The 15223-nt window shown below is 37.9% G+C and overlaps 1 protein-coding gene across 1 annotated transcript in view; it reads right to left on the reverse strand.

Annotated features, from left to right (window-relative positions):
• Positions 1–1069: 1069 nt before the first annotated feature.
• The window catches only part of TRIO (trio Rho guanine nucleotide exchange factor), a 247646-nt gene continuing 233492 nt past the window's right edge, over positions 1070–15223 (reverse strand). Inside the window, exons 49-57 of the mRNA XM_030446293.1 lie at positions 12461–12708; positions 11545–11683; positions 11205–11232; positions 10194–10356; positions 7965–8086; positions 5477–5555; positions 4834–5034; positions 3898–4036; positions 1070–2701 (exon numbers count right to left, since the gene is read on the reverse strand). Coding sequence (XP_030302153.1) covers positions 2159–2701; positions 3898–4036; positions 4834–5034; positions 5477–5555; positions 7965–8086; positions 10194–10356; positions 11205–11232; positions 11545–11683; positions 12461–12708 — 1662 coding nt within the window. The 3' untranslated portion in view covers positions 1070–2158. The remainder of the gene's footprint in view (positions 2702–3897; positions 4037–4833; positions 5035–5476; positions 5556–7964; positions 8087–10193; positions 10357–11204; positions 11233–11544; positions 11684–12460; positions 12709–15223) is intronic.

The raw sequence follows: 15223 nt of genomic DNA on the forward strand, positions 1-15223 counted from the left end.
ACACTCAACACTTAGAGCAAAGGCAAATATTATTTTGTAAGGCATGAAAGAAAGATACAACACCGCATTTTAAAATTTAAAATTAATTTCATGGCAATAAAATACTGCATTTTTTCTAAATACAGAGCCCAATTAAAATATAACCAAGCCTAAACTGTGTAACTCCTTAAAGCAAGAGATCAGACAAATATGTCAAATATGTTTTAATTTCTTTCAAAATAACTGATGGCAAAATAAAATATTTACATCACGTCATACTGTGTAAACATGTAACCTCACTGTACAAAGAAATATACATGCAAAATAAAGCAAAAATTTAACTAAAACAATAAAGGAAAATAATACACAAAGATAATGATATGAGGTTGGTAAGAATACACATCCAGTTTTGAAGTCAGTTGCTTTCTTTTAAAAAGTTTCTGTACAGCTTTACACAAAAAACCAAAAAAGAAAACAAAAAAAAGAGGAATAAATAGAATACAGTGGAAGCCACAAAGCTCAAAACTAACCCAAGCTAGGTTATGGCTTAAGACCCATATATCTAACTACTGTGGGATGTTGGCTTGGTTTCTTTAAACATGGCATTTCACACATAGATGACAACACACTCATATGAACTCAGTGATGCACAGAAAACCATCTCTCTTTAAATAGCTCACGTTACTGTTACTTCAACCTTCAAAACAGATACTAAGACAAGTACATTACATGTCAGATTCTCCTCATCTGACCACTACTCTCTGCATGTATTCTTCACCAAAAAGCACAAAATTCATTTATTTCACAGAAAGAAGTAAACACAGATTTGAAAATTCTAAAAAGTAGTGTTGAGACTGATTTTGGGAACGTCAGACTTTGGCATTTTGATTATAGTAATAAACTTTTAGAAGTGTCACCCCACTTCTTAACCTGTTTGAGATTTGGGATACGAATCTCTCTCTCTCTGTCTTGACTAAATTCTATGTTTACCCTCATTTGAAAGTAATAATGACAGTGTGGTACAACACATCCACCCCTGCCCACCCAGAAGAAACCCCAAAACACGCAAACAAAACCATAAAGCTCACCGTACTAAGAATGTGCTTTTTCTATATATTTATTACAGTTACAACAGAGGTCCTCATAAATAGTTGCATAAAATGTTAAAGCCACAACATTGCACATGATATGAAAGAAAACAAAATCCCAAATGAGTGCACTTACAGTATTTCATCCTGCTGTATACTGCTTGATAATCAGGTCGGCAGGCTGGGCGCCAACCCAAAGTTCTTTTCTATGGGGACAGTGAGTTCTGACCCAAACTGAAGACCCGCACAGTGGTATACCACCATTTAGGAAGGAAGGGAAAAAAAGGGCAAGGGGAGGGGGGGAAAAAAAAAATTACAGACCGAAGGCAGATACAGTCTATATACAAGTAAGGCCTACATTTTATCAGAGCAAAACAATTCATTCTATTTGTATGCAAAAACTTTGAGGTTGGATGCACTTAAAAGCAGAGTCTGGTCTCAGTGCACTGCTACGTAAGATACATACAGACGAGGCAACTGGAAAGCTCTAGGACCAAGTGAAAACCAGATGTTAGAAATGGAGGCTGTATCAATCAGCAGCCATTCTGGTGAGTCTTCTCCAGGCAAGATTTGATTTTTGCTTAACACCAGTGCTTTGAACATAGGCATTTCTCCTTGAATAAATCTTGAAAACGGTAGTTAAGTTCACTTGCAAAATTCAACTCTTGTTTATTAAAAAAACTATTTTCTTTTTTTTTCTTTTCTTTTTTTTTTTTTTTTTTTTTTGCAGAAACCTGAATAAAATACTGTTAACTGTATCGCTCGTGACTGCTTTTTGCAGAGTACAGTGCTACCATCCTCCACCCCAGTGAAGTCTGCATTGCCAGTCCCCCGTGGGGGTCCCTCTGGAATGCGTTTGCACACGAACATTCGCTTGCAGCTGCTTGGCTCGGGGTTTGCCTTCCCCAAAATTCAAGTCAACAGCTGATTGGCAGGAGGAGTCTATCTCCAGTCTGATTGATTGATTGATTGATTGGCAGGAGGAGTCCGTCTCCAGTCTGATTGATTAACTGATTGATTGGCAGGAGGAGTCCATCTCCAGTCTGAGTGATTGGCAGGTGAAAGAGAATGAGAGAGAACTTCAAGCAAAGTCAAACTCTTGGCAAGAGCCTGCTCTGTAGGAAGTTTTTAATGCTACGGATGGGTCGAACATCATTCTGGTGTTTTCGCCGCTCAATGAACGAAGTCAGTCTGGATGTGTCAATGCTGTCAGCACTTTTGCCATTCCCCAGCTGCAGCCACTGCTCCTGGAGAGCCAGTGCAGCCGAGGGACGCTTAGCTGGGTCATCCTGAAGTAGGAAGCATACAAAATCTTTGGCCTTCTGGCTAACTCCTTTGAAGTAGTCATCTGGGAAACTAAAGTCTAAGCGGCAAATATTCAGGCAAGTTTCCTCTACACTTTCATCCAGGAAAGGAGAGACGCCACTAAGAAGGACATATGTGAGCACTCCAATGCTCCACACATCTGAAGTGAGGGAAACAGGATTTCCAAGAATAATTTCAGGAGCTGCAAACTCAGGGTTTCCGAGTAGCTGGTGGATATAATACGTGGTATTGAGCTGGACTGCATCTCCAAAGTCAGCCAGTTTTATAGTTGGCTTAGTGGAACTCTGGTCCACCAAAATATTTTCAGGCTAGAAAACACAGAAGTAAAAGTTTAAATGTCTTTTTTCAAGTCAGTCTAACACACATTTAATGGTTTAACATTACTGTTTCCCAGTCAGCACCCTCAGTTCAAGACCATAACAAACAGCTACAAGCTCTGATGAATGTGTTTTAGATGCTGAACTACAGTTCTTGCAGGAAATACAGTTCTGCCAGGTTATATGGCAGATGTTCACAAGAGCAGCTCTACAAAGTTCACAGTAACTTGTGTCTGAGAACTTTAACTTAAAGAACATCAATTGCAAGCAGAGGATGAATAAAGAAGCTGCTCTGTTTGCTTTATGATAGACAAGAAACTCTTGTTTTTAAAGACTGGAAGACGTTTTAAGAATTTTCATGATGCCTTCAACAAAACTCAGCTTTACTTGGTGATTCTTGAACATAATGCAGCTGTACAGATGGAAGTCAAGCACTGTTATGAGACTACTGCATCAGCAGATCCTGTGGGATACATGCAGCTTCAACAGAACTGGACCACTATGGATCAGCTGGAAGTAGTACTAATTTTATGATTTTATTTCTGAAGCTACTGATGCTGTAGCTATGATTTTGGCAAAGTAAGAGTGACTTACCTACAAATAGTTTTACTTAGTTCATCTATATGTACCCTGAGACTGGAAAAGGAATGGGTAAACTCCATATAGCACTTGAAAAAATTACTAGAATGCATCAAATCATTGTGGCTGAAGTGAAATTCAAAGCATAAAATAGAGGTTCAATGAGGTACTATTCACATGGGTATCACAGCCCTCAAAGTGCAAGGATGAGAAACAGGTCTGCATTAAGAGAGAAAAAGCAGTCTCCATAACAAACAACACTTCTTGAGAAAGAAACGGGTATCTGCTGCACGTTTCTCAGAATGTAAATAAACAAGTAAATAAATAAATAAATAGACAAACTGGTCTGGTCAGTAATTATATACAGTATGAAGGACCACTCAGGACCAGCAAGCTTTAAGGAGAAACCATAGGGGAATATGAAGTTTTGTCTTTGCTGGCTATGAGAGATCTAAAGTATTTGGGGACGAAGTCCCATCACATACTCTTCACAGAGTCTCAAACCAATTCACAGTTTTGAGCTGTTCACAGCTGCCTATTTACTAGAAGAGGAAGGGTTTTTCTGCCTGGAATTACACACCCTGCCAGGAATCCCATTCACTGCTCACCTTTAGGTCCAAATGTGCTATTCTGCAGTTGTGAAGATACTGCACAGCTTCCAGAATCTCTCCCAGGTAGAGTCTGATCTTCCCTTCTGTGAGGTTTCCCCATCGCACGACATAGTCTAGAAGGCGACCCTGGTCAGCCCTATTGGAATTATAAGGGTTATATTTTGGATTAATCCATGTATCAGAACTGAAGGAAAAAACTGTTTTGAAAATTATATACAAAAATGTTCAAGGCAAGAGTCCTCTAAAAACTACGACTGCATCAAGTAATCACCACAGTTTCTGATGTTTGGCTGTCCTTCCTTAATCATTTGTTTTTCCTGCCTTCAAGTGAAAATGTTCTATGTCACTTGCAGCTGACCTGCACCTACAACACGGGGAATTAATGCTGAAGCAGTAGCAGAGGGTGAAGGCAGAGAAGGAAAGGCAGAGAGTTATTCAGCCAGACAGAAAGACCAAATGTGTCTCACCAGAGACCATAGGAAAAACCATGGCCTGCAGCACCTGGAAGACAGAGGACTAGGGTATGAAGAAGAGATTTAGTATCAAGCTAACAGATGACAACAATCCTAATTCTTGTGCAATACCTCAATATAAAATAATTTCTGGACCTTCACCCTAAGATAACCACTTACATATAACTTTAATACATCAACTTGTTACCTTCTGAGTACATCATTAACTCAACATTTTAATAGCAGCATTAGACAACTACCATTTTTTCTTTAGGTGACTTCAAACCTGAAGTTCACTTTCAAGTGAAACCTTTATTATTCGTAAATAAATAAAGTTTACAAATAAAAAAGTTACGTAAAGTTACGAATAAAAGTTTACATAAAGTTACGAATACAGTTTCTTATTTGTAAACCACTACAGAAACCCCAGAAAGTCAGCTGTGTAGGTTATATTTTATGGATAACATTATGGACCACATACATTTCTAACACTAGTATGTAGTTGGTGGAGGTCTCAAAGGTATCAAGAAGGCCAATGAGCTGGGGATGCTGGAGATTCTGCATGACTCCAAGTTCATGGGTAACCTGGTCTCGCTTCATCAACTTCTTATTCACAAACTTAGTGGCTACTGCTCGCTTGGTTCCCTTCTGGTCACACTTCTTAACGACAGAAAATCTGCCCCTGGAAAACAGTATTGAAAAGAAAGAATTAACTGGATGATGCAATAAGGAAATACTTCTACCTTGAAAGGTATTTTCAGAGAAATGTGATTTTAAGCCACTCTGGATTCTGGATATAAACAAGAAGTTTAAATACATGCATCTCCTACAAAATAATATAAAATTTAAAACCAAGCAGCATGAGTGGTAAGGAATGCTTAAAAAACCAAAAAGACTATGTAGCTTTCCAAAGTATTTGAAAAACACATCCCTTTATCTATGATGCTACTTCAAATCTAAATACAATCTGTTTATGCAGTGCCATCTAGTGCTGGTAATATTTTTCAGTTCCTCATGTCTATTTAATTCCATGTAATTCTGGCTTTTCTAGGAGAATTTATTTTTTGCATAAGAAGTTCATTTTTTGACATATACAACTTGGGAGATCAGCATAGAGAACACACCTGCCAAGCTCAGCCACTTCACTGTAGAGGGAATCAAAGTTGTCTTTCCAGATTACCATGATCCCATCATTTCCAGGACCTACAGAAAAAAAAAAAAGGCAATATGGCCAGTATTTAACATATTCATATCCTCTTCAGAACTCAGTTGTTATTATAACCAATAGAGTGTTTCAGATAATTGCAAAAGAAGATATATTTGGACTTCACATTCAGCTTGGTAATAAATTTCAGGAAGATTTTGCCTTGGTCACACTGGCTCCTATAATATTCTTTTTGAAGATAAGTATGCATATTGAATGCAACTCATGGCCTCAGACTGTCCAGCCTGTAGCTCATAAAGTTATTTACTTCTGTAATCAACTACTTTATTGATGGTTTGAAAGAACTATTATAGCAAGAGAAGGCAAAGAGTATTGTTCAGTCTTTGCACAAGAACATACTACAACCAAATGGTTAAATACAACTCCAAAGGATTGAAAAATATTTTAAAAAATTGATGCTGAACCCTTACTCTGTGGTACAGCCTCAAAGGTTTCATTTTGCTCTTATTGAATGGGGAAATGAAGGGTAGGATGACATCAGAAAAACCGAGGCCAGAACTTCTTTGTAAGAATACTGATAAAACTGAGTAGAGAGGTAAGGAAAATACAGCTGCCCATCTTTTAGAGTCTGGTTGCAGAATAACCAAGACATACCAAATTCTAGTTTAGCTTTTATTAAAAAAGGAACACTTACGTTTTAGACAAGCTCAGTAAGACCAAGGACTGTGGCTAAAAGTTGGTAGTTTAGTCAATAAGGCTTCTCTGATTCTGGATAAATCATAGTTTAGGACTTCTTCACCAGTGTAGGTAGGATGCTCAGTACCGTGGTTTCTTAAAGCACACAGTTTCTCACTGACTCTTTCCTGCCCATTGAAAGCTTTTTACTCCCCTAACTAGAAAGTTTCCTTGGCTGACACACTATTGGTGGAATCACCCTGCTTTGTTAATCCCCATATGACACACAGTGGCAGGCAAGGCAAACTGGATTACACACCAAAGCAGCCTGATCAATGCAGCAGAACAAATTCCATAGTGGAACTAATTCATGTACAGTGTGAACTGCCTGTACAGAAATTGGTAACTTTAGCAAGTTGAAGGAAGCAGAAAAAGAAGAGATATTTTACATTATCAACAAAATAGCTGCCACTGGGGAAAAAAAAAACAAGTGATCAGACAGTGTAGTAGCTATCTGAAAAAAAGCTCTACTTTTCAGGAAAGTGTCAAGACCAAAATTTTTTCCCTCTCTTAAATATTGAAAGACATCCATCCTAGGTCTTAACAACTGACTGTCCTGTTTCAGTGAGCAAGAAATGTTGAGGATAACCCCCAACTCAGTATGTTGGCACTTAAGGCACTTATTGTGGTTGCCAACAGGTAGGGCTCAAAAATGGCAGCACTGATTATAAACACCCCAAAATTTCAGCTGAGTTTTTGTTAGGGACACATCTTTCACAGTCTGGTTTAAACTTTCCAGGAAAATGGCAGGCAAAGTTCTTTGAAAAAGAGGGAAGAAAGAAAGTATTTTGGAAGGGTTTGGGATAAGCCTTTAAGCCTCCATAGCAGCTGGCACAGACATACAAAATCAGAATGCAGTATTTCTTAACTTATTTTCTTTTATCTGAGTCAATTTGAGACTTCCATCTAAAATCTATTAATTCTTACCAATGGCTAAATATATGGGTCTCTCAAGAGACTGATGGACCCAGATAGCATCAATTGTTATATGCTGCATCTAAGAAAGCCTGCTATCCTACTGTCTCACTGTTTTACTTATTTCTAAAATGAGAGGATCCTGAACACTTAAGAATAACTAAATGGCCAAACACATGATGAACCTTGTCACAATGCTATCAAACCAACCCATTAAGGAAAAAACAGTATTTTCCCTTTGCTATCTGCTTCTGAAATGCAGGCATTTTTTATCTTTGCAGGATTCCTTTTATTCTCTCACAAACATTCAGGTTACCTCACTTCAGGTATTGAAATAATATAATTTAAGCATAGATTCATGATGCAAAGATAAGATAAGGTACACATTCTCCTGAACACAGTGACTTTACAAATCAAGAAAAGCAGCATGTTAAAATACAGAGCAATGCTACTCTTTTCTTACCTGTACACTTTGGAAATTACACACGTTAGCACAGCAAGTTTCATTGAGACTAGACTAAAAATGCAGATGATAAAATACGATTTTATCATAGTGTGTTTGAAAAAGGACTGACAGACAACGTAATTGCACATTGACAGTACTGTGCAGGCATCCTGTCAGTATGAAACTCTAATTAGTTACATCCTAAAAGTGCATCCATTTCTGCCAAAACAAATAATGTCAAGAGGTGAAAAGGTTATAACGCTCCTCTAACAGAGGGATGCCCAAGAGCCAGGGTTTTCTTTTTCCTGTGCCATGGGTACCAGACACTCTGAATGTAAAGTAAAGAGCCTACCTAAAACTCTAAGACTGGCAGAAGATGAAACGGAACCCATGTCGTTTGCAGCTATACACGTATAGATACCATCGTCTTCTGCAGTGACGCCAATGATCTTCAGTGAAGCCTCTCCTAAGTCACTGGGAAACACAACAGCATCCATTAACTTTATATTCATTGTATAGACCTTAAGCTATGGAAATAAAACAAAGCTAGACTGATACTGTTAATATTTCTTACCCTTATCTCTCTCTCTGGACAAACATCATTATCCTTGTTTCTACTGTTTCAGAAGTGTCTACCAGAATCTGAGCACTCTGTGTCTGTCAAGTGTATTGGAATGCCCTAGAGACTTTTAGAAACACATCCTCACTGACACTCTGTCTCAAGCATGCCCCAAACTCGTGTTTGTGAAATCAAATGCTTCTCCTGTTTCTTCCTGCTTCCTTCAAATTGAGGTTATATCGAGTTATATCAAGTCAACCATCTGCCATTGTTCTTTCTGAAAAGTTTCCATCCCTTATTACCAGCCTATAGAAGCTGATCTAACATTTGTACTTCCAGAGCTTTCATCCCCTCTAAGAGTGGGTTCCACTTTCAGTACAAAAAGGCACACTTCAATACAACTTTGGAGACCTCAGAATCTAGGAGAATGAAGACAGAAGGAAATTTAGTTTTCCTCTGCTTCAGGGCAGAGTGAGCTCTAAGCTATGTCAGCGCTCAGGAAAACAGTTCTACAGACTCTTCCTTAATCTTTCTCACTGCTTAACCACTGTTTTTGTTTGATGGTTTGTGTTTAAATGTTTACTTAACTCTTCCTGAGTGCAATTAATGCCTATCACTTTTTTGACCTTCTACCATGGACATGAACAACAGATAATTCTATTTACATAAGTCTTTTACAAATGTGAATATTTGGCAAGCCCACCCTCTCTATACTTTTCACCTCTAAGTTCAAAACAACCCTAACATTGTGTTTCTCTTTCACAATAGAGCATATTTTTAAGATTTGCTGTCACACTTATTGCTTTCCTTTGGATTCATCCCAGTTACTCCAAGTCACTTCATTAATTGAACCAAAAAAACAGTTGTCATGGTCTTCACCACACAACTTCATTTCAGGGAAAATACTTTAGGAATTCAAGTAAATTTTAAGAACATAAGATGATGATGCCTCTCCCCCAGCTCAAAGAACATTTCACGATTATAATTTCTAAAAATTTCTTAGCCACAGCCAACATGATTTACTGAATGCAATTCTGCAACAGGAATGGATCACAGCAAATTATACCTACTGAATCTAACTCTTACTCATTTCTCACAATGGTCTTGGATGCAGTAGTAGAGCTGCCACAATGCCTCTGTCTCACATAAAAAAATATATCCAGTGGAATGGAAAAAGCAGCAGGTAAATAAGAACAGTATAACATACCACCAGGTTTGCAGGTAAGTTGGGCTATAGTGCATAATCTCTAAGATGACACACTCTTCTATCAATTAATGAGGAAAGTTTTCACAGAAAAAAACCTCATTCAGAATTGAAAGCATAATTCATAAATAAGACATACTGAAGTTACTTATTAAGCACCATTTTGTATATACAGAAGAATGCATTTTCAGAATAAATAGAACTTTTCTAACATGCAGATCCACATCAGCAAAATACAGCAATTTCTCTGATTAATCAAGTGCTTTAGGTACTGGTTAGTCTGTTAAGTTGTATCATTGCAAAGCTGAGAATAGACAACATCGTCTCCTTGAAAATAGACAACATGCTTCAACAATGAATACAGGGACACTGCCGTATCAGTAGGACCCAGAGGCTTTTTTCTTTACAAAATACTGTAATGTGATCTGAAAGCAGTCATTTGCCTCAAAAATGACTGCTTTCAGTCATTTTTGGAATGAAATGGAAATAAGGGATTGGCAGATGGCTTGTCACAACATACTTTTCTGGTTCAAGTACTTGGTCAGTGTGACAGAACCACAATAGCTTCTGCAATAGCTAATGAGAAGTACGAGCTGACTTTTTCTTTTTTTTAAAAGAATTAACTGAATATGACATTTGAGTACCTCAGTCATACACATAAGCTAGACAACATTCCCAGAAAATGCCAGCTGAAATATTCCTGTCTGAGGACAGCCCTACGTTTATGCCTCAGTCAAAAAGCTATCCTGCACCAAGGGTGCACATCGGAAAGAAATTGTTTTAGCAGTTCCTGTTGAACATTACACAAATTACTGTACCTGTATGAAATGCTGTGATGACCATCATTGCTCAGTGTGTTATGATCAGGACCCTTCCAAGTAACTGAAGCCTTGGGACGACCACAGACTTTACACTTAAGCACGATGGTCTCTCCTGTCTCACATGTTACCTCACTCAATGGAATTATAAACTCTGGGGGAACTGGAAAAAGAATATTAATGGCATTAGGTCAACTGAAATTAATACATTTGCTCTTCTATTCCTTGCACTCTGTCTTCTATTAGTATAGTACTCAAATTTCCAGGGTGCATCTATCTCTCTACCCTTGGAACACATCCATGGTGAGACCACCTGCTGGGGCTCTGCAGGGATAGTGAATTTTCCTCTGCATGAACCTGGACACATCACCACTGCTCTGTCATGAACCAAACACCCTATTTATGGCAAACTGAGGGAATCACACAGGGAAAACTATTGCTTAGCCAAGCTATTTTATATCCAGCGAAGTTTGCAAAAGGGAATACAAAACACCTTGCTCGTTGGCTGAGGCACTGCAGTGGTTTCCCTTTTTCAAGACAGGCAAAGCAAAGTTTGGTTCTGTGTATTAAGATAAAACCCAGTTCGGCTCTCACCACAGAGGGCTACAAACTGTCCTGACCAGCTTTTGCACTGGAGAGGCCCCGAATGTTCTCTAGGGTGCAAGACTAAAAATCAAGCAGAAGGTCTCCAACTCTTGCCCTTGTTATATTGCCAATTCAGCAAGGACTAACTTCCATAGATTCTCCATGCAACCACTGTACAGAATGATCAGCTTTCTGAACAACGTCATACGGTCCTTGGAGTTGAGAACAAAATTGTGCTCCTTGCATCTTCAAAAATATGTATGACATACTGCATTAGCTGCCTGCTTTATCCAAAAGAGGGCCTATGTATATTTTGATGGAAAACACTGTTTCTGACATAATTCATGCCAAGAAAATTTAAACAAAATAAGCCATGTTCTAATCAAATTATATTTACTGTGACTTGTAAATATTAAAGCAACTTACCATCATAAATGTAATTGGGGTTGAGAAGCTAGAAAGGAAGAAATTGAAGAATTAACACCCTTATACAATTATAAGAAATTACAAAATGCTAGAAAACAGCACAGAGATGGTTTGTGAACACTGTAATTTGTGCATCAGTTTTCTCTTTCTGCAGTAACCTTATGCTACATCACACTTACAGGCTCAAATATTGTGCCTTCCTGGTTTGAGATTTGGCAAACACTGTCCATTAAAACCATTGTGGCCATGTGACCATTCTTCCATGGTCTGACAGAGGTTATTTATAAAAATATCTCAGCATAGCTCCCTTCAGAAACTACTATGTGTTTGTAACATTTACCTTTACAGAAACCTTGTTGGCAAGTCCTTCTCGGGATTTGCGGTAACCATTTTCTAGCTTGCCTTCCCTTTTGCCGTCTTTATCTTTTTTCTCAGATTTCTTCCTTAAACGGAGTGCTGTGTGCCAAGACGTTGACTTCCTGAAAACACAAGATTAAATTTTGATCCATTTTTTTAATCTTAGGTTACGTGTTATACTCTCTAGTTTGATACAATATTGAAAAAGTATATAAAACACTTTTGTCATTGTATTAAAAAGAATCCTGAAATGAAATACTTTAAGTATTCCATAGCAGACTGATTACAACTGTAAAGAACCTTGATTAAAACTGTAAACAACTTAATAAAATTAGTCTGTAGTTCAGTATTTCTTGAGGTCACTGCTTGAGTGGTAAACTTTCTATATCAAAATATAAACTGTCAATCAAACTGTGCAATGATCAGTATTAAATCTGGATCAAATACAGCATATATAGGTTTTACATAGAGCTTGACTGCTAAGAACTTGGATGTAATTTCTCCCATTGCAGATTTGAGAGAGAGCTCAAATTTTTCAGTAGGTTTGTGACTCAAAGTAGAGATGTAGGAACTCTGAAAACTCATTTCACTTGGAACAAACATTCCATGGCTGTTTCCCTAAACAAAAGTGCCAAGCCTGATAACTGATTCCATTAAATACACCATTAACTGTTGCTGCTCTTAGATCATGCATTCTTTCATCATCTTTTCCCATAAGATTGTAGTACTACAGATTTTTAATAATGAATATGTGCTTCCGGGCTCCATCTATTTTGAAATCTGCTAAGGGACCTCTCAAATACTTATTCTGCCTCAAGTTCATTTTTCTTCCCAAAGATCATATCAAGTTTTGGTTTGAAAGGTTCTCCTCACCCTTCTATACCCATCTAGGTACTCACTTGATGGTTCCATCAGGGTTGTCAATGATGACTGCACTGGTATGCCCCAAGACATAGCCGGGAATCCAGCCCTCGGCTGCAGGGCACTGATCAGTGGCGGCTCTGAACACCAAAAACATGTTCTGTTGGTTGCTGGCTAGAATCTGCACGACCTCTCCTTGGTAGACATTTATCTCATCCTCCTTCACTGCCGTGTAATCGTGTGTCACCAGCATGGTGGAGATATTGCTACTGCTGCTACTTTCACTCTGAAAGTGTCAATTGGAATCGGGAAGAAAGGGGGGGGGAAAAAAGAATCAAGTTTAAAGCTCATGAAGAAGACAGGCTGTTCTTGGCCTGCTGCATAACCTGCAGAATCCACACAAGTTAAATGGCAGTCAAAGAGAAGAGCCATGATTTCTCTTGTAAAGATGCCTGCATCTATCTTGTGCAAATAAGTTTTTTTTTCTAATACCTTCACATACAGCTGCTGCAGAAAATTCTTGCCATTACTTTTACTCAAAATCACTTCTTTTAACTACGAGTCAGTTTATACACAAATCTCAGCTCGTCTTCCTTTCAGCTCAGACAATGAACCTCACACTTTCATCAGTCAAGAAAACTACAGTACAGCAGGTACGACTGTTTATCATGGTCTTATAGGTGCGGTTTCAAAATCATAATAAGTCAAGACTTTACTTCATTAACACTGGAAGTCCAACAATGAGAAATAAATATAGTCTTTTAAAGCATTCTTTGTCAGATCTCTGACACCAGCCTTCTGAACACAATACATGACAACAAAATAGGCTTTTGACAGTGTCTCTGAGATTCAGCACACTGATTCTTGAGTTTCCTGTGACTCTGTACATTTTATTCTACCTGGACTGTTTTATTCAACTGGGTGATTCAAGTTAATTCATGTATTTTTTTCCCCTACCAGGATGATGAAGCAAATGCTACCCCTAAGAGAATGCTCTAACCCTGTGTACCCTTTGCTAAAGGATATTTATGTTTAATTCCAGATGTTCTTTTTCCAGTGGGAGAACTCATTTTAACCATCTTAGAGGACAGTTTGCATGCTCTTTTGTATTAGCAAGCCCCTTCCATGACTCAAGCAAACTGGGAATAGTAGAACAAAAAAAAAATCAATCTCATTTTCAGTGATTGTTTAAAGTAGAATGACAACACGCTAGAATCTTTTAGCTATATGAAAAAACGTTATTCAGAAAAAGCTGCTTTTGTTAACCCTTTTTTTAGGCTTAATGGGAGAGAGGAAGGGAAGGCTGAACTTGCAAAACCAACCTAAGCCCCAAAGGTTGCTCCACACACTGTTCCTGAACATACTTTCTTAGAATGCAGCAGAGTTTGTGTAACTGCAGAACTGACCTTTCAGTAACACATTTCTTTTTAATAATTGAAGGATCACACTGAACTGCAAGTAGTTCTTAATTTTCAACAAGGGCAGATAAATCTGTTAAATAAACAAGTGTCTGGTAACCACTAAGTGACAAACATTCTCATGAATGGGTTATTATGAGAATTTATTCTCACCACAGAAAACCACTTTTCTTTTGCCTTGAGAGCAAGCAATTATTCTTGCACTGTTCGTGTTTTCCTACTGCAAGTTCTGCTGGTCATCATTGAGATCTATTATGGGATCAGAGAAGGATTTACAAAAAAAAGTCTAAATTTCTCCCCATGTATTCCTGAAAGACTAGTAAAACCAATCCCTTTTTCTACAAAGTAACTTTTCTGAAAGTAACCAACCATAACCATATGTGCATGTAAACACACACATAAATAGTTAAATCAAAATAAATCTTCACACTCCATTTTCTCTAGCCTGTTGACTCATGGTGTGAAATCCTGCTGAAGTATGGTTTAGAAATGAGGTTATGAAGAGTTATGACCCATCTCAATTACCAAACTGAAAGACAGTTGTGAAGCAGAAGGCATGCTTTTAAATATAACTAACGTTTTATAGCAAGATAAGAATAAGCAATGGTGTCTTTTCCAAGATAGGAACAAATTAAAGTGTTTTAAAAACTGAGTGCCATCCTGCCTCGCCCTCTCTTTAATGGGAGAACACTGATTAAAACAATGCAAGTCTTTGCTACTTATAAAAAGTACCACCATCTTGATTCATATGCTGTGCAGTAATGGCAAAATATTCTGGGCATCACAGATATTATATGATCATTACATTTTGCAAGACTGAAGGTAAACACAAGACAGAGCTAAATCAAATGAAAAGCTGAAAGAAGACTGGAATAAAAAATATGATACATGCAAAGCATAATGTTTTCTTCTGAAACTACTATAAAAGTGTAACAACTAAGAAGTCAAGAAAGGTCTGTGTGTTAAACTGTTTATAAAGATAGGCATGCATTAAAAAAGGCCTGGCAAGTTAGATGATTTGCAATTGGTATTGCATACACTTGTGAGAGAGCAGAAAAACAGACATTCATAAACACAACACTTAGAGAAAAATCAAACCCGGGTTCAAAAAGAAAGGCACCATAGCCTGCCTACCACGTCCATGGCAAGTGCCTTGAAATGTCTGCTTTATATTTGCACGTGCCCCTGTGATTGCTGTATTGTATTTCCTGGTGGATGTTATCACAGAGAATGTGAATTCTGTTGATACCCCAGCTTTCCACGCAAACAAACCAAGGGAATACTAAAAGGTCGAGTCTCCAGATGCCCCAAACAAGTTCTTCTTATAAAGCAGAAAGGACAAGTGGAGCAGCTATTTGTATTGGCTGGAGTAGAAGGAGGATT

The sequence above is a fragment of the Calypte anna genome, chromosome 2, assembly GCF_003957555.1.
Source record: "Calypte anna isolate BGI_N300 chromosome 2, bCalAnn1_v1.p, whole genome shotgun sequence".
Taxonomy (NCBI): Eukaryota; Metazoa; Chordata; class Aves; order Apodiformes; family Trochilidae; genus Calypte; species Calypte anna.